Source organism: Phyllobates terribilis, unplaced genomic scaffold (genome assembly GCF_046119375.1).
Source record: "Phyllobates terribilis strain yellow unplaced genomic scaffold, ASM4611937v1 Scaffold_8__6_contigs__length_399053987, whole genome shotgun sequence".
In the NCBI taxonomy this organism is placed as follows: domain Eukaryota; kingdom Metazoa; phylum Chordata; class Amphibia; order Anura; family Dendrobatidae; genus Phyllobates; species Phyllobates terribilis.
Window position 1 is genome coordinate 335,698,443 of NW_027362768.1, and position 18,951 is coordinate 335,717,393.

The 18,951-nt window shown below is 45.5% G+C and overlaps 1 protein-coding gene across 16 annotated transcripts in view; it reads right to left on the minus strand.

Annotated features, from left to right (window-relative positions):
* CADPS (calcium dependent secretion activator) overlaps positions 1–18,951 on the minus strand; it is a 646,882-nt gene that overhangs the window by 446,181 nt on the left and 181,750 nt on the right. For all 16 annotated transcript variants that reach the window (XM_073644657.1, XM_073644651.1, XM_073644660.1 and 13 more), the window contains exon 3: positions 1,700–2,032. In XM_073644657.1, the coding sequence (XP_073500758.1) occupies positions 1,700–2,032 (333 nt within the window). The remainder of the gene's footprint in view (positions 1–1,699; positions 2,033–18,951) is intronic.

Sequence of the window (18,951 nt, forward strand, 5' to 3'; positions counted from 1 at the left end):
AAGGACCAAATCCATCGACCACGTTCGTGATCTCTACTCCTTGGATACAAGGATAAAAAGAAGAACTTGGGATGGCACTTCCATTTGAATGTGGAGATCAGACAGTCCATAAATCCATATTAAATTTATTGGTTTTAAAAACAGATTTTACTGTCAAACCACATTTACCATAAAAAAAACTTTTTAAAACACAACGCGTTTCAACTTCTATGAGTCTTCATCAGGTGAAAAAGAAATAGTAACATATAGAAACATTTATACCTTATACTTAATTAGTTATGGGTGGAGTGTTCTCTCTCACAGATCCCAATCATCAGTATCTAGAATGGGGTCAGACATAAGGAACCAGGTATATCTACTCCCCAGAGAATGTTATTAAACCAGAACAATACTGGTACAAATATAAAATGCATAAATACATAAATCAACATAAAAAAACCCCAAAAAAACCAACCATCTAAGAAAAAAACTACCTATGTTTGATTCTCCATTGAGTATTAAAACTACATACAGTATATCATGAACATTTCACAATGACAACACCTAATTTTCTTTGCCTGTTAATCCTGATATCACGTTTCATTGTTTTCAAAATGTTGTTCGCTCACCAATCTCAGATAGGATTTACTTTCCTTTTTTTTTTCTCTCCTTTTCCTTTTTTTTCCCATTCTTTCCCTTCCCTTTTTTATTTTTCCTTTTCTTTCTCTTCTACTCCATGGATGGGAGCCCTGAGAACCGACTCCTACCTGACGGCATCTGTGACTCTTCTTTTTATTTATTAACCTGCCTGGCTTGACCTCATCATTGCGGTATGATGCACATGTCATGTCTTGCCAGGCTGGCTAATCAAACGAAGAAATGGGGATTCTATCACGTGGGATGCGGTTCTCAGGACTCCCGTCCAGCGACCACAGGCTTCCGACCTGCTGTATAGACCGGGTCTTGTGAATCGATTTGCATCAACTCCACTGGTGGGCATGCGTAATCATGACTCCATTCAACTTCTTTGGGTCTACGAGAATGGAAGTGACCATGCATGACCATTGGTCTATTCACTTCTCTAGGTCTACGAGAGTAATAGTGCGCATGTCTGACCCCTGTCCCCACAAGTAATGAAGGGTCAAGTATGGCTACTATCACCCCATGGAACCACTGATCTCGTGATCAACATGGACCTCATCAACTAAACTCCATCAACTATACATTTACCTATTAGCATTCCTTTCAAGAAACTTAAAGATGTTGGCTCTGATGTAGACATGCCAATATTAAGGAAGGATTTAATTACCGCCTGTGATCAGAGACCATTATTGCTCCCCATAAAGACTAATACTATTCACACATATAAACAGGTATGTTAAGCCCTGGCATGGCGTGCTCCGGAGCTTCTCCGGTATGAATAGCCGGGATATTTTTAACTCCAAAACCAATTAAACAATTCAATGCAACATAAAGGCATAATGTATGAAAATAAGTAGAAGATTTCCCTCCATCAGCATTAATGCACCATGTAGAGACAACACAATATCATTCTAGACAATGGCTGTGTACTAAGCAGTTTGGCCTCATTTCCTGCCAGATGATGAAGACGTGCGAGCGCACTGATGGATGAACTGGTTTTCTTTCTGATCTGACATAAAAAATTAAAAAGACCCAAAGGGATAAGCGCCATCCCTATAAATCATACATGGCGTCTCACCTGGCATGCATTGTACAGAAGTTGGTGCTCAAACTTCTTAATCCCCAAGATCTGTTGAAACATTTCATACAGTTGTTCCTTGCTGAGAATAAGCTCGGAGGCTGCGCTTGCTGTCATCCTGGCTTGCTGCTTGCGGGGATCTTCTTCTCCTCGGTAAATGGCATCGAATTTAGCCATCCAGGAACTCAGGACAGTCTCCTTGCTGAGGCCGTCGATCTCGGGAAGACTTCTTACTCTCTTTTCTATGTGCTTTTTGAAGACCTCGCGAGAGTCATTGGCAGAACAACCTCCACTCTGCACCATTCTGGCCACACGGTCGCTTTTCAGGAATACCTAAAATAATCAAAAAGAAAAATATAAGTTTTTGTAACTTATAGTGCACCTATCACCACTCCTGACATGTCTGTTTTAGTGAATTTTTGCCGGGTGTCAGACCGTCACATATTTAATATTGATAATAACCTAACCCAAAGATAGGTCCGACGTTTTAGAGTAAATATAGAGGGAAGATCCGGTCAGAGACCATAACCGGAGTCGAGAATAGTCCAGTGCTGCCCCCATGTCACGCGAAGTGTGGGAAAGACTAAGTGCAACACAAAGGGAGGAGGGGGAGGAAGCTCAAACACTAGAAAAAGGGGGAGTGGAGACCCCTAGGCAAATCTAATATCACCCTGCCTACCCTACCGTCCCTATATAGGATCCACGCCTATCGCTGAGCAGGACCTTAAACCCTGGATGACCCTAGAGCTTGGCCCTAGATAGGGAGGAGGAGGGATGAGCACTGGTCAGGCTCCACTACAAACTAAAGACAACAAGGTAGACAAACAAAGGGGATTAACTTAGCTTGAGCAGACACCAAAGGAGAAACGCCAGCTGTCCTCCAAGGGCACCAGAGAAGACGCTAGCCGACTGCTAGTGTTCCAAGTCTGTATATAGAAGTATCACCAATGACTGCATGGAGCAAACTGAGGATTTTTAACTCACATGCAAGGGTGTGTCAATCAGCAGCAGGAGGGAGATTGCTGCTGGGTAATAAAGGAAGAAGGATTAAGAAGGTGTCTGCAATGCCAAGCGCAGTGACCCTCTACAGCCAGATCCAGAGCGACTGTCTATTACACCTGACACACCCGTGACACCCCAGGTGGTTCTTTCCAGCACCGCTCCAGGTGATCAACAGGTAACTTCTATAGCAAGAGGTCTGTCAATCACCTCTAGTAGCACTGGGAAAAGCCGGCTGGGGGCTGCACTGAACTAGACTCATCTCATATATCATATTGCCCCTGACCAGATCTTACAACTATATTTTCTCTGAAACAATGGAGCGTTCAATATCGATTATGCAGCCAGGATCTCATTTATGCCGCCTGAGGTTTGGGCAGCATGAATCCAGTGACAGGTTCCATCTAAAATGTAGCTCTCATTTTGATATAGAAAAGGATAAAACGCTCAGTGGCACCAAGTGCCACCTTCGTAATGGAGTTAAAAGTGTGTGTCGTCTCCTTGCTCTACCCCTTCATTACTAATCAGCTATTTTTGGAGAGCAGAGTGATTGTCGTATGGCCGCTAGAAGTCGATCCATCAAGAGATCTGTTTTGCTGGAGTACACGGTCCTAGATTCATTAAGAGGTGCACTCCATTTAATGAATTCAGCTCATCTTCTGAGTGGCCTGCTCTTCTATGCGCCGTGCCAGAAATGTTACTCCAGTCAGGGACTGGAGTAGCATTTCTGCCATACAAAAGCACTTTTGATTAATTGGACAGGCACAGTGGCCATGTCACATCCTGCCTTGGCTCCTCCCCAGCTGCACACAGTTCTGCAGAGTTGATCCAACACCAAAATTCACAAATTTTTGTACAGGAAAAATATATACAGTGGGGAAAAAAAGTATTTAGTCAGCCACCAACTGTGCAAGTTCTCCCACTTAAAAAGATGAGAGAGGCCTGTAATTGTCATCATAGGTAGACCTCAACTATGAGAGACAAAATGACAAAACAAATTCTGAAAATCACATTGTTTGATTTGGAAAGAAATTTTTTTCAAATTTTGTTGGAAAATAAGTATTTGGTCTTCTACTTTGGTTTCATCTGACCATATGACATTCTCCCAATACTCTTCTGGATCATCCAAATGCTGTCTAGCAAACTTCAGACGTGCCTGGACATGTAATGGCTTAAGCAGGGGGACACGTCTGGCGCTGCAGGATCTGAGTACCTGGCGGCATAGTGTGTTATTGATGGTAGCCTGTGTAACGTTGGTCCCAGCTCTCTGCAGGTCATTCACTAGGTCCCGCCGTGTGGTTATGGGATTTTTTCTCACCGTTCTTGAGATCTTTTTGACCCCACGGGGTGAGATTTTGTGTGGAGCCCCAGATCGAGGGAGATTATCAGTGGTCTTGTATGTCTTCCATTTTCTAATTATTGCTCCCACAGTTGATTTCTTCGCACAAAGCTGCTTGCCTATTGCAGATTCAGTCTTCCCAGCCTGGTGCAGGGCTACAATTTTGTTTCTGGTGTCCTTCGACAGCTCTTTGGTCTTCACCATAGTGGAGTTTGGAGTGTGACTGTTTGAGGTTGCGAACAGGTGTCTTTTATATGATAACAAGTTCAAACAGGGGCCAGTACTACAGGTAATGAGTGGAGGACAGAGGAGCCTCTTAAAGAAGAAGTTACAGGTCAGTGAGAGACAGAAATCTTGCTTGTTTGTAATTGACCAAATACTTATTTTCCACCAAAATTTGAAAAAAAATTATTTCCAAATCAGACAATGTGATTTTCAGGGTTTGTTTTCTCATTTTGTCTCTCATAGTTGAGGTCTACCTATGATGTCAATTACAGGCCTCTCTCACCTTTTTAAGTGGGAGAACTTGCACAATTGGTGGCTGATTAAATACTTTTTTCCCCACTGTATCTTTGTACCGTGCTATCCAGTAGATAGAAAAATATTAAGATTTGAGAATCCTCAGTGGTTACCTTTTAATGGATAACTGAACAGATGGTAGCAAATTGCAAGCTTTCGAGACTACAAAGGTCTCTTCATCAGGCATAGAATAACAGAAAATCTGGAGTCACATATTTATGCACAACTGTTCCAATATTTACGGCCACAACTGTTTATCCCTCTCCCATAATGATAGTTCTGCTTCACGTCACTTGTCTCATCTATTGCATTATTTGTGTCTTGTTGTGTATAAATATGTGACTCTTCAGATTTTTTGTTATTCTATGCCTGATGAAGAGACCTGAGTAGTCTCGAAAGCTTGCAATTTGTTACAATCTTTTCAGTTAGCCATTAAAAGGTATCAACCACTGAGGACTCTCAAACCTTAAAATTTTTGTGCAAAAATTTTGCAACTTTTCAAAGCTTTTCCACTGCTTTTCTGCCATATAAGCTTAGATAAATCTGCGACTTAGACTTTCTATGAGCCCCTATATCACTCACCCTTCTCTCAGATTCAGCCCCTTGTTTTAGCGCTCATCAGAGATCTTCTTACTAAAATCGCTACTGGTCTATACTTCTAAAATGTTGGATGTGATTTTTAAAAAAAAAATAGTTTCCCTTTAGGAACAATAAAATTGAATGGTCCACAAACACAGATACAATAAGATATCTAGTCACTTTCCACTTCTACTCTATAGCCGGACCGCCATTGAATATATACAGTTATATGAAAAAGTTTGGGCACCCCTATTAATCTTAAGCTTAATGTTTTATAAAAATTGGTGGTTTTGCAACAGCTATTTCAGTTTGATATATGTAATAACTGTTGGACACAGTAATGTTTCTGCCTTGAAATGAGGTTTATTGTACTAACAGAAAATGTGCAATCTGAATTCAAACAAAATTTGACAGGTGCATAAGTATGGGCACCCTTATCATTTTCTTGTTTTAAATACTCCTACCTACTTCTTACTGACTTACTAAAGCACTTTTTTTTGGTTTTGTAACCTCATTGAGCTTTGAATTTCATAGTCAGGTGTATGCAATCATGAGAAAAGCTACTTAAAGTGGCCACTTGCAAGTTGTTCTCCTGTTTGAATCTCATCTGAAGAGTGGCATCATGGGCTCCTCCAAACAACTGTCAAATGATCTGAAAACAAAGATTATTCAACATAGTTGTTCAGGGGAAGGATACAAAAAGTTGTCTCAGAGATTTAACCTGTCAGTTTCCACTGTGAGGAACATAGTAAGGAAATGGAAGAACACAGGGACAGTTCTTGTTAAGGCCAGAAGTGGCAGGCCAAGAAAAACATCAGAAAGGCAGAGAAGAAGAATGGTGAGATCAGTCAAGGACAATCCTCAGACCACCTCCAGAGAGCTGCAGCATCAACTTGCTGCAGATGGTGTCACTGTGCATCGGTCAACTATACAACGCACTTTGCACAAGGAGAAGCTGAATAGGAGAGTGATGCGAAAGAAGCCGTTTCTGCAAGCACGCCACAAACAGAGTCGGCTGAGGTATGCAAAAGCACATTTGGAGAAGCCAATTTCTTTTTGGAAGAAGGTCCTGTGGACTGATGAAACCAAGATTGAGTTGTTTGGTCATACAAAAAGGCGTTATGCATGGCGGCAAAAAAACACAGCATTCCAAGAAAAACGCTTGCTATCCACAGTAAAATTTGGTGGAGGTTCCATCATGCTTTGGGGCTGTGTGGCCAATGCCGGCACCGGGAATCTTGTTAAAGTTGAGGGACGCATGGATTCCACTCAGTATCAGCATATTCTTGACAATAATGTTCAAGAATCAGTGACAAAGTTGAAGTTACGCAGGGAATGGATCTTTCAGCAAGACAATGATCCAAAACACCGCTCCAAATCTACTCAGGCATTCATGCAAAGGAACAATTACAATGTTCTGAAATGGCCATACCAGTCCCCAGACCTGAATATCATTGAACATCTGTGGGATCATTTGAAGAGGGCTGTCCATGCTCGGCGACCATCAAACGTAACTGAACTGGAATTGTTTTGTAAAGAGGAATGGTCAAAAATGTCTTCATCCAGGATCCAGGAAATCATTAAAAGCTACAGGAAGCGACTAGAGGCTGTTATTTTTGCAAAAGGAGGATCTACTAAATATTAATGTCACTTTTCTGGTGAGGTGCCCATACTTATGCACCTGTCAAATTTTGTTTGAATGCAGATTGCACATTTTCTGTTAGTACAATAAACCTCATTTCAAGGCAGAAACATTACTGTGTCCAACAGTTATTACATATATCAAACTGAAATAGCTGTTGCAAAAACACCAATTTTTATAAAACATTAAGCTTAAGATTAATAGGGGTGCCCAAACTTTTTCATATAACTGTATATACAGGTGAGTGCGTTTTACAGATGGCTTCCTCGCAGTGTTCAATGTCTGCATTTGCTCTTATAAAGATCCGCGGGTTTCCATGTATCTCACTAAGTATTCACAGCACATTCTGATGAGTATAAAAGGAAGCGCTAGTGAGGTGGAACAGCAGGAGCAAGACAAAATAAAACATCTAAGAGCAGTTTCTTAGCAATTCTGCAACCATCACTCGCTACTACAGCATGCAGATAACCTTTCCATGTACAATACCTTCTCTATTATTTATGCTGGAGAAGATGAATCCCAAAGACTAGTTAACATTTACTGAGAACAGATAATGACGCAGCAATGGATGTGGTTTTTCCCAATTACTGACGTCTATCCAAACATTTTATAATTACAGAAATTAGTATCTGAAGCCGTAGGTTGGAGAATTGCTTAATTAGTATTCCTTTAATATTCTGACGGTATTGAAGTAGACAATGTATTCAGCTACATTGCATCATGAGTAAATTGTGATAGGAAATTAGTGTTGAGCCACCCCCGTAGTGTTCGAGTTCGGTTCGGTTCGTCGAACACCCGTGTGTTCGCCGAACTGTTCGTCGAACTGTTCGTCGAACACCTTCGAACACCGTTAAAACCAATGGCAGGCAAACAAAAACACATAGAAACACATAGAAAACACCTTCAAAGGTGTCCAAAAGCTGACAAACTGCTCAGAAGACACAACTAACACATGGAAAAGTGACAAGTACATATAGTCATGCGAAAAGAAAAGAGGTGGAGGAGTAAAAGGAGGGGGAGACACAGATATAGGCATGTCATGCCCTTCTAAAATCCAAAAAGTGAGAAGCCGAGACGGCCAGTCCGCTCCTGCCCGTGCCACCTCCGTGTCGCCGGGTTTGTGCCAGAGCCGCGGTGAACCCTGACGGCCAGCCCCCCTCTCCCAATACTGGTGCCTGTCCGCTGGTGGGTCGAGAGAGCCCCCCTGTGGTGGAGGCAGCTCTAAGCTTTTTAATTTAAATTGTCCCTCTAATTTGAATGAATACACTTTAAATCCATTTACAAGGATCTATTGGAGGGCAAGTCTCATGCCAGCAGCCGCGTAATTCCAGCTCCAGTAGCGTCCACTAAAGCTGCTGCAGTTAAAAAGCTTTTATAAGGATCGAGCTCGGCTGTCCACCGCAAGGCATCCTAGTGCCAGTCCCAGCCCCTATGCCTTGGGGTGCCTCCTGATGCTCTTCACTGAGTATCCCGTGGTCCCGAAGCATTTCCTTTGAAAAAATTAAGTGTCCAAACTACAGGTGGTGTAGCTTGCTTAACAGCCGGGATAATCCGCTGACTAGCAGACACTGCTACTAGGCACAAAGTATTTCCTGGGCTAGATGCAGTTAAAAATTTGTAAGTAGATACTCTCGTTGGATGCTGAGAAAGCATTCCATAGAGTCTCCTGGCACGCCATATATGATTCTCTTAAAAAGCTTGGGGTAGGGGTCTAGGGGACCCTTTTATAGCCAAAATCACGGCCCTGTATCACAATACGTCACCTAGGCTGAAGATAAATGGAACTGTAGCACCGAGGGCTCGGTTGCTACAGACGTATTGCACCTCACCCAGAGGTGTGATATCTCACTCTCAGATAAGGATGGAGTGTGGATCAGGACCCGACACCTGCATGCATTACACCACATTGCCGTGGGGCAGGGCGACCAATATGCCCCTGAGATGGGCACGACAGTCCCTGTCCCTGGCTGGAGTGGGGGGAGGGAACACTGAGGAAGGGGAACCCTGCAGTGCAGGAGCAGGGAGGAAGCAGTTCCTGGGTGCATTGAGAAGGGAGTATAAAAGGTGGGCACCATCTTAGTTCAGTGCAGAGAAGTCTGAGCAGAAGTGGCAGGGAGCAGGGGCTCTGCATGAGCTCTGCTCTGGAGGCGGGCCTAGTAACAGAGGCCCAGGCCTGCAAGAGGGAGAAGGAAGGAAGAGGAGCGGAGAAGGCTCCAGGAACGAGGAATGAAGAGATCCCAGGGGTGCGGACGGGCGAGTCGCCACCGCACGCCCGAATCCACCTGCGTGGAGGGGTCAGGCCAAAGGGGGAGACCGGTCCCCGAACTAGTGGAGGCAGGAAACGACCCTCAGCTAGAAACCGGAGGCTCTGACATTTTATGTGGCGCAGCCCCTTGCTCCACCCGCTAGGAAGGCACCACATAGGGTCAGGGAAACTGGCGCCAAGTTTACCAAGAGGAGGCCCGAGGCAGCCGGACAGAAGTGTTGGTAAGAAAGGCCAGACAAAGGACACACAAAGGGGGTCCTGTGAAGTGCTCCAAAGTTATCTGGGAGTTGTCTGAGACCCTCACCTGGTGAGCACAGTACGACGTGGGCAGCCGTTACCTGCAGACGTGGTCTGGATAATAAGAACTGTGAGTAAAGACCCTGAACTGCATCACTGACTCCGTGTCGTTACTGCTGCTGCCTGCACCATCACCCCCATCCTCCGCATACACTGCCCTGAGGCTATACTCCTCCCGTGGGGAGTTATGCTACGCTCTGCTGCACCCACAACACCAGCCTTAGCGGTCTGCCCTGTAGCGGCGGTTCACTCTGACCGCAATCCACGGGTGGCGTAGTCGGACATTTAAACATCAAAACCACATAAATAGTTCCGCCACTGGTTTGACCGCCCTGAGCCACGGAACCGGATCGCCGCCACGAAGAGTACAACCACCAGCATCCACCAAAAAGGGTCCGGCTCCGGGTGTCCCAAGTCCCAGAGACCTCTCCCATCTATGTTATCTTAATTTTGGGCCCTTTATTGAACAATTCCATACAGACCACGGTTGGCAAGTTAGAACTGTAAGATTCACTACGTGAACCACTGGTGTTTTGTGGAAAAGCACATGTACACCGCGTTCCAAATTATTATGCAAAAAGTGTTTAGGAGTGATAAGGGAAGAATTTGTTTGTTTGTCAGTTAAACTCATTGATGGTGATGTGTGTCAGGGCTCTTTATATCACTGTAAGCAATTGCAGACACCTGTGCTAATTAGTTTGGCAGGTGTGTCCAATGAAAGACAAGACTACTTAAGAAGGCTCTCTCACATTATTAAGCAGCCTACATTTTCTGCCAAAATGGGAAAGAAAAAGGATGTGTCGGCTGCTGAGAAGCAACAAATTGTGGAGTGTTTAGGTCAAGGCATGACTACAATCAACATTGTGCGATGATCAGGATGAAGTGTCTTGGCAATCAAGAAGTATGTAGCTGATTCACAGTACACACGTGTGCGTGCTGATAAGGGCAAATTGAGGACTCTTTCCTACAGGCAATTACGTCAGGTTGAAAGAGCAGCGGCAAAAAAGCCTTGTCATAGCAGCAGACAAGTTTTTGAAGCTGCTTGTGCCTCCAACGTCCCCCGAACAACAAGATGCAGGGTCCTTCAGAGGTTTGCAGCTGTGCATACGCCATCCTGTCGACCTCCTCTATCCACTTCACACAAGCAGAAACGGCTCCAGTGGGCCAAACATTACATGAAGACTGATTTCAAAACTGTTTTGTTCACGGATGAGTGCCGTGCAGCGCTCGATGGTCCAGATGAATGGAGTGGAGGATGGCTGGTTGATGGACACCCCACGCAAACACGGCTACAGCGCCAACAAGGAGGAGGTGGAGTAATGTTTTGGGCTGGAATCATGGGGAGAGAGATTGTCGGCCCCTTTAGGATCCCTGAAGGCGCTAAAGATGAACTCCATAATGTATGTGGATTTTCTCAAACAGCACTTCCTGCCATGGTTCAAGAAGAAGAACCGTGTATTTCACAGCAAGATCATTTTTCTGCATGATAATGCACCATCTCATGCTGCACATAAAACATCTGCATCTCTGGCTGATATGGGCATAAAAGGGGACAAACTTATGGTGTGACCCCCATGCTCCCCTGACCTCTACCCCATTCAGAACCTTTGGAGCATCATTAAAAGGAGTGTCTATGATGGCGGGAGGCAGTTCACATCTAAGCAACAGCTCTGGGAGGGTATTCTGTCCTCATGCAAAACAATTGAAGCAGAAACCATCCAAAACCTGACAAATTCAATGGACGAGAGAGTTCAGAAGCTCCTTTCGAACAAGGGGTCCTATGTGAAAATGTAACATCACCTAGAATAAAGTTTTGAGTTGAAAACTGTTTGATTTCAGTTTCTAACAACCTGCTAATGCTTATAATTTCAAAAATGACCATTTTTTTGGTCTTTATTAAAATGAAAAGGTTGATCGAAAAGTTTGGGGGATCTAAGAGTGTGGCAACCCAGTAGTCATGATTACTTCGAATTCTGACAATATGAGGGTCATGCTGCAGGTAGTGCAGCAAGAAGGCACTTATGTGTCTTGCGCATCTCGGAGCCCCAAAATTATTTTCCGGGCTAGATGCAGCTAAAAATTATTTTTAATTTTAAATCTGGTGAAGCTTATTATAGATGGCCTAATAGGATCAGTGCTGCACACTGCTACAAAGCCCAAATTATTTTCCAGTCAAGATACAGATAAACATGATTAGTAATTTGAAAGCTTAAAACGGTTGGTAGGGTGATTTTAACCAATCATCAAGCTTTTACTCTCCCCAGGATGACACAGGGGTAGAAAAGTCGTTTCGGATCCATGATTTGTTCATCTTTATGAACGTGAGTCTGTCTACATTATCAGTGGAGAGCCGCGTGCGCTTATCTGTCAGCACACCACCAGCAGCGCTGAACACACGTTCAGACAGAACGCTGGCTGCGGGGCATGACAAGATCTCCAAGGCGTAAGTGGCTAGCTCTGGCCATTTATCCAGATTGGAAGCCCAAAAAGAGCAAGGGTCCAGTGACACAGTCGTGGCTTCAATGTTTACTTGGAGATACTCCTGTACCATCGTCTCTAGGCGTTGACTATGTGTCAGACTTCTTGTCTCCTGTGGCCTTGCAAAGGATGGGCTAAAAAAGTGGTGAAATGATTCCGCAAAATTGATGTTACCAGCAGATACTGTGGTTCTGTTACGGTTTGAGTGCTGAACACTTGACGGTCCCACGGTTGGCAAGTTGGAACTGTGAGATTCACTACGTGCACCACTGGTATTTTGTGGAAAAGCACATGTAAGATTCTGCAACAGTCTCTGCTGATACTCCTGCATGCGTGCATCCCTTTCTATGGCAGGAATAATTTCTGCAAATTTACTTTTGTACCGGGGATCTAACAGTGTGGCAACCCAGTAGTCAGGATTATTTCTAATTCTCACAATTCGAGGGTCATGTTGCAGGTAGTGCAGCAAGAAGGCACTCATGTGTGTTGCGCATCCAGGAGCACCAAGTCAGTGTTGTGTTGGTGGCGAGGTAACAATCATGCTTCCTTCCTCTGTCCTCTCCGCCCAACCTCGCACAACAGAAATGTGATCAAGGTCTCCCTCATCTGATGAGTCTTTCATCAGTTCGTCCTCCACTTCTTCCTGGGCTCCTGCACCTTCCTCACTAGTTTGGCTGCTACCATGCGCCCTGGTAAAATCATCTCCCCCACCCTCACATGCCTGCCGCCTTGGTGCTGCCGACCGTCTGGACCTTGCAGATGTTAGCCCTTCCGCATACAACTCCTCCTCCTCTACTTCCTCCACCTCCTCTTGTGCCACCACCTGACTCCGAATTCTGTTTAACATGTGCTCCAGCATGTAAATCACCGGAATAGTCATGCTGATAATGGCATCGTCAGTAGAGATGAGCGGTGTTCGACTAGAACTGTTCGCCAATCTCAAATTCGAGCTGTTTTGGGCGGTGTTCGAGTTGTTCGACGAACCCGAACGATTTGCAAAAAATTCGGCTGTTCGAGGTTGTGTTCGATAACTGTTCGTGCACCAAAAGCGTGTCCTGCATGTCTGGCGCTATTTAGAGCACCAATCATGCAGGGATTGTCTGCCACTCACTGTAATGCCACAGCCATGGTGGTTGTGGCATTACAGTGATTGCCCAAATCGATGGGAACAGTGCCAACAGTGAAACATGAAAAGCCGGCAATTCAGCAGCGGCATACACCTGTACCCGACAATTTAGAACCGAAAGAATAAAGCTTCACACATAGATTAGATAGATATAAACATGTCAGCCACATATATACGAAGTACAGTGAAAGTGCTGCTTACTGTACTTGTCATTTAGCGTAAAGGATTTATCAAAAAAAATAATAGTGTTTTCATGCACCGTCTCTTTAAAAAAGCCGGCCGGCAATTCAGCAGCGGTACCCGACAATTTATAACAGACAGAATAGAGCTTCACACATAGATTAGATAGATAGAAACATGTCAGTCACATATATATGAAGTACAGTGATAGTGTTGGTTACTGTACTTGTCATTTAGTATTAAAATAAAGGATTTATTATTAAAAAAATTGGCGTGGGGTTCCCCTTAATTTTAGGCTCTAGCGGAGGTTAAGCAGATGGCTGGGGCAGATGTTTGAAGCCTGGGAAGGGGGTAATACCCACGGAGCTTCCCAGGCTACTAATATCAGCCCCCAGCTGAATACATAGCCTTTACTAGCTATTAAAATGGGGGACCCCCCCAAAAAAATGACGTGGGGTCCCCCCTAATTTAATAGCTAGCAAAGGCTAGGCAGACAGCTGGGGGCTGATATTAATAGCCCAGGAAGGGAGCCATGAATATTGGCCCCCTCCCAGGCTAGAAACACCAGCCGTCAGCCGCCCCAGAAATGGCGCATTCATAGGATGCGCCAATTCTGGCACTTAGCCTCGCTCTTCCACGCTGCCCTGGTGCGGTGGCAGGGGGTAATAGGGCTGGGGTTGATGTCAGCTTATAATGCCAGCTGACATCAAGCCCAGGTTAGTAATGGAGAGGCGTCTATAAGACACCCCCATTACTAACCCCATAGTCAAAGTTAAAAAAAACACAAACACCCAGAATAAAGTCCTTTAATTGAAATAAAGACACAATCCTTTATTGTTCTAAATTAAACCATACTTACCGTCACGCCCATTCCAGCTGAAGCCAACGATCTCCTGCAATAAAAGAAAAATAATAAAGCAACCTCATCCTTACCTTTCCGTGGTTCCCACGACAGCTTCAGCTCTGCTACATCGAGATGACAGGCTGGACCGCAGCAGAACGCTGCCATCCAGCCTGTCATCCCGAAGACACTGAGAAGCGCAGGCTTGCTTGCGCTGCTCAGCATCTCTCTGTGACGACATCCAGATGAGCCGAGTTCATGTCCAATGAACTCGGCTCACCTCATGCACGTCACTGACAGCGTGGGAAAATTCTCATGCTGAAGCGGTGAGTGCAGGAGAATTCTCCCACGCTGTCAGTGACGTGCATAAGGTGAGCTCATGTCCAATGAACTCAGCTCACCTCCTGCACGTCACTGACAGCGTGGGAGAATTCTCCTGCACTCAGCGCTTCAGCGTGAGAATTCTCCCACGCTGAAGCGCTGAGTGCAGGAGAATTTTCCCACGCTGTCAGTGACGTGCATGAGGTGAGCCGAGTTCATTGGACATTAACTCGGCTCATCTGGATGCCCTCACAGAGAGACACTGTGGAGCGCAAGCAAGCCTGCGCTTCTCAGTGTCTGCGGGATGACAGGCTGGATGGCAGCGTTCTGCTGCGGTCCAGCCTGTCATCTCGATGTAGCAGAGCTGAAGCTGTCATGGGAACCATGGAAAGGTAAGGATGATGTTGCTTTATTATTTTTCTTTTATTTCAGGAGATCGTTGGCTTCAGCTGGAATGGGCGTGATGGTAAGTATGGTTTAATTTAGAACAATAAAGAATTTTGTGTTTATTTCAATTAAAGGACTTTTTTCTGGGTGTTGTGTTTTTTTTAAATACTTTACTAGAAATTCATGGTGGTCATGTCTAATATTGGCGTGACCCCATGAATTTCGGGCTTAGGGCCAGCTGATAATGCCAAGCTGGCCCTAACCCCTTTATTACCCAGTGAGCCACCGCATCAGGGCCCTGGATGAGTTGGGTACAGCGCCAGAAGATGGCGCTTCTATGAACGCGCCATTTTCCGGGGTGGCTGCGGACTGCAATTTGCAGCGGGGGTGGCCCAGAAAGCTTGGGCCTCCCTGCGCTGCGGATTCCAGCCCCCAGCTGCCTAGTTGTACCTGGCTGGACACAAAAACAGGGCGAAGCCCCACGTCAATTTTCTTTAAATTATTTCATGAAATAATTAAGAAAAAAAGGGCTTCCCTATATTGTTGTGTCCGGCCAGGTACAAATAGGCAGCTGGTGGTTGGGGGCAGCCCGTTCCTGCCTGCTGTACCTGGCTGGACACAAATATAGTGCGAAGCCCCACATCAATTTTTTTTAAATTATTTCATGAATTTCCTGAAATAATTTAAAAAAATTGAAGTGGGGCTTCGCACTATATTTGTGTCCAGCCAGGTACAGCAGGCAGGAACAGGCTGCCCCCAACCACCAGCTGCCTATTTGTACCTGGCCGGACACAACAATATAGGGAAGCCCTTTTTTTCTTAATTATTTCATGAATTTCATGAAATAATTAAAAAAAATTGAAGTGGGGCTTCGCACTATATTTGTGTCCAGCCAGGTACAACTAGGCAGCTGGGGGCTGGAATCTGCAGCGCAGGGAGGCCCAAGCTTTCTGGGCCCCCCCCCGCTACAAATTGCAGTCCTCAGCCACCCCGGAAAATGGCGCGTTCATAGAAGCGCCATCTTCTGGCGCTGTACCCAACTCATCCAGGGCCCTGGTGCGGTGGCTCACTGGGTAATAAAGGGGTTAGGGCCAGCTTGGTATTATCAGCTGGCCCCAAGCCCAAAATTCATGGGGTCACGCCAGTATTAGACATGACCGCCATGAATTTCTAGTAAAGTGTTTAAAAAAAACACAACACCCAGAATAAAGTCCTTTAATTGAAATAAAGACACAATTCTTTATTGTTCTAAATTAAACCATACTTACCATCACACCCATTCCAGCTGAAGCCAACGATCTCCTGCAATAAAAGAAAAATAATAAACCAACCTCATCCTTACCTTTCCATGGTTCCCACGACAGCTTCAGCTCTGCTACATCGAGATGACTGGCTGGACCGCAGCAGAACGCTGCCATCCAGTCTGTCATCCCGCAGACACTGAGAAGCGCAGGCATGCTTGCGCTCCTCACTGTCTCGCTGTGACGGCATCCAGATGAGCCGAGGTCATGTCCAATGAACTCGGCTCACCTCATGCACGTCACTGACAGCGTGGGAAAATTCTCACGCTGAAGTGCTGAGTGCAGGAGAATTCTCCCACGCTGTCAGTGATGTGCATGAGGTGAGCTCATGTCCAATGAACTCAGCTCACCTCCTGCACGTCACTGACAGCGTGGGAAAATTCTCCTGCAATCAGCGCTTCAGCGTGAGAATTTTCCCACTCTGTCAGTGACGTGCATGAGGTGAGCCGAGTTCATTGGACATGAACTCGGCTCATCTGGATGTCGTCACAGAGAGACGCTGAGCAGCGCAAGCAAGCCTGCGCTTCTCAGTGTCTGCGGGATGACAGGCTGGATGGCAGCGTTCTGCTGCGGTCCAGCCTGTCATCTCGATGTAGCAGAGCTGAAGCTGTCGTGGGAACCATGGATAGGTAAGGATGAGGTTGCTTTATTATTTTTCTTTTATTGCAGGAGATCGTTGGCTTCAGCTGGAATGGGCGTGACGGTAAGTATGGTTTAATTTAGAACAATAAAGGATTGTGTCTTTATTTCAATTAAAGGACTTTATTCTGGGTGTTTGTGTTTTTTTTAACTTTGACTATGGGGTTAGTAATGGGGGTGTCTTATAGACGCCTCTCCATTACTAACCTGGGCTTGATGTCAGCTGGCATTATAAGCTGACATCAACCCCAACCCTATTACCCCCTGCCACCGCACCAGGGCAGCGTGGAAGAGCGAGGCTAAGTGCCAGAATTGGCGCATCCTATGAATGCGCCATTTCTGGGGCGGCTGACGGCTGGTATTTCTAGCCTGGGAGGGGGCCAATATTCATGGCTCCCTTCCTGGGCTATTAATATCAGCCCCCAGCTGTCTGCCTAGCCTTTGCTAGCTATTAAATTAGGGGGGACCCCACGTCATTTTTTTGGGGGGGGTCCCCCATTTTAATAGCTAGTAAAGGCTATGTATTCAGCTGGGGGCTGATATTAGTAGCCTGGGAAGCTCCGTGGGTATTACCCCCTTCCCAGGCTTCAAACATCTGCCCCAGCCGTCTGCTTAACCTCCGCTAGAGCCTAAAATTAAGGGGAACCCCACGCCAATTTTTTTAATAATAAATCCTTTATTTTAATACTAAATGACAAGTACAGTAACCAACACTATCACTGTACTTCATATATATGTGACTGACATGTTTCTATCTATCTAATCTATGTGTGATGCTCTATCTTTCTGTTCTAAAATGTCGGGTACCGCTGCTGAATTGCCGGCCGGCTTTTTTAAAGAGACAGTGCATGAAAACACTATTATTTTTTTAAATAAATCCTTTACACTAAATGACAAGTACAGTAAGCAACACTATCACTGTACTTATTATATATGTGACTGACATGTTTCTATCTATCTAATCTATGTGTGAAGCTCTATTCTTTCTGTTCTAAATTGTCGGGTACAGATGCTGAATTGACGGCCGGCTTTCTTAAAGAGACGGTGCATGAAAACACTAATATTTTTTTTAATAAATCCTTTACACTAAATGACAAGTGCAGTAACCAACACTGTCACTGTGCTTCTTATATGTGTGACTGACATGTTTCTATCTATCTAATCTATGTGTGATGCTCTATTCCTTCTTGTCTAAATTGTCGGGTACCGGTGTATGCCGCTGCTGAATTTGCCGGCCGGCTTTTTAAAGAGAGTGTCTTCTGAGCAGTTTGTCAGCTTTTGGACACCTTTGCAGGTGTTTTCTATGTGTTTCTATGTGTTTTTGTTTGCCTGCCATTGGTTTTAACGGTGTTCGACGGTGTTCTAAGGTGTTCGACGAACAGTTCGACGAACAGTTCCTCGAACATCCCGGTGTTCGACGAACCGAACCGAACCCGAACACTACGGGGGTGGCTCAACACTAATCGTCAGCACTAAACATCTTCGTCGCCATTTCAAAACTGTGCAGAAGGGTGCATAGGTCCCTGATCTGAGACCACTCCTCCAGCGTGATTTGCCCCACCTCTGAATCTCGTTGGCCCAGGCTATACGTCAGAACGTATTGCACCAGGGCTTGTCGGTGCTGCCACAGTCGCTGCAACATGTGCAGAGTTGAATTCCACCGGGTAGGCACATCGCATTTTAGCCGGTGAAGTGGCAGGCCCAACGACTTCTGTAGAGATGTAAGTCGCTGAGCTGCGGGATGCGAACGGCGGAAGTGAGCACACAGCGACCGTGCCCTCTGCAGAAGGCCATCTAGTCTGGGATAGTGGGCTAAAAATTGCTGGACAACCAGGTTCAACACGTGAGCCATACAAGGCACGTGTGTGACATTGCCCCGGCGAAGGGCCGCACCCAGGTTTGCAGCATTGTCGCACACGGCCTTCCCTGGTTTCAGGTCCAGTGGAGACAACCATTCATGAAATTGGTTCTCCAGAGCTGACCACAACTCCTCAGCTGTGTGACTCACATTTCCCAGACATTTCAATGTAAAAACCGCCTGATGACGTTGAGCCCTACTGCCAGCATAGTAAGGAGGTGTGCAGGATCCCTTCTGCGCAGTTAGAAAGCTTGTGGCATGACCAGACAGGCTTTGGGTGCAGGTGGAAGACCGAGAGGAGGTTGAGAAGGCAGAAGCAGTGGAGGAACTTTGACATAAAGAGGATTGACGCACAACTCGTGGGGACGGCAAGACTTGGACAGCAGCCCCTTGTCCTGCTGTCACCATAGTTACCCAGTGCCCAGTCAGCGACATGTAACGCCCCTGTCCATGCCTACTCGTCCAAGTGTCTGTGGTGAA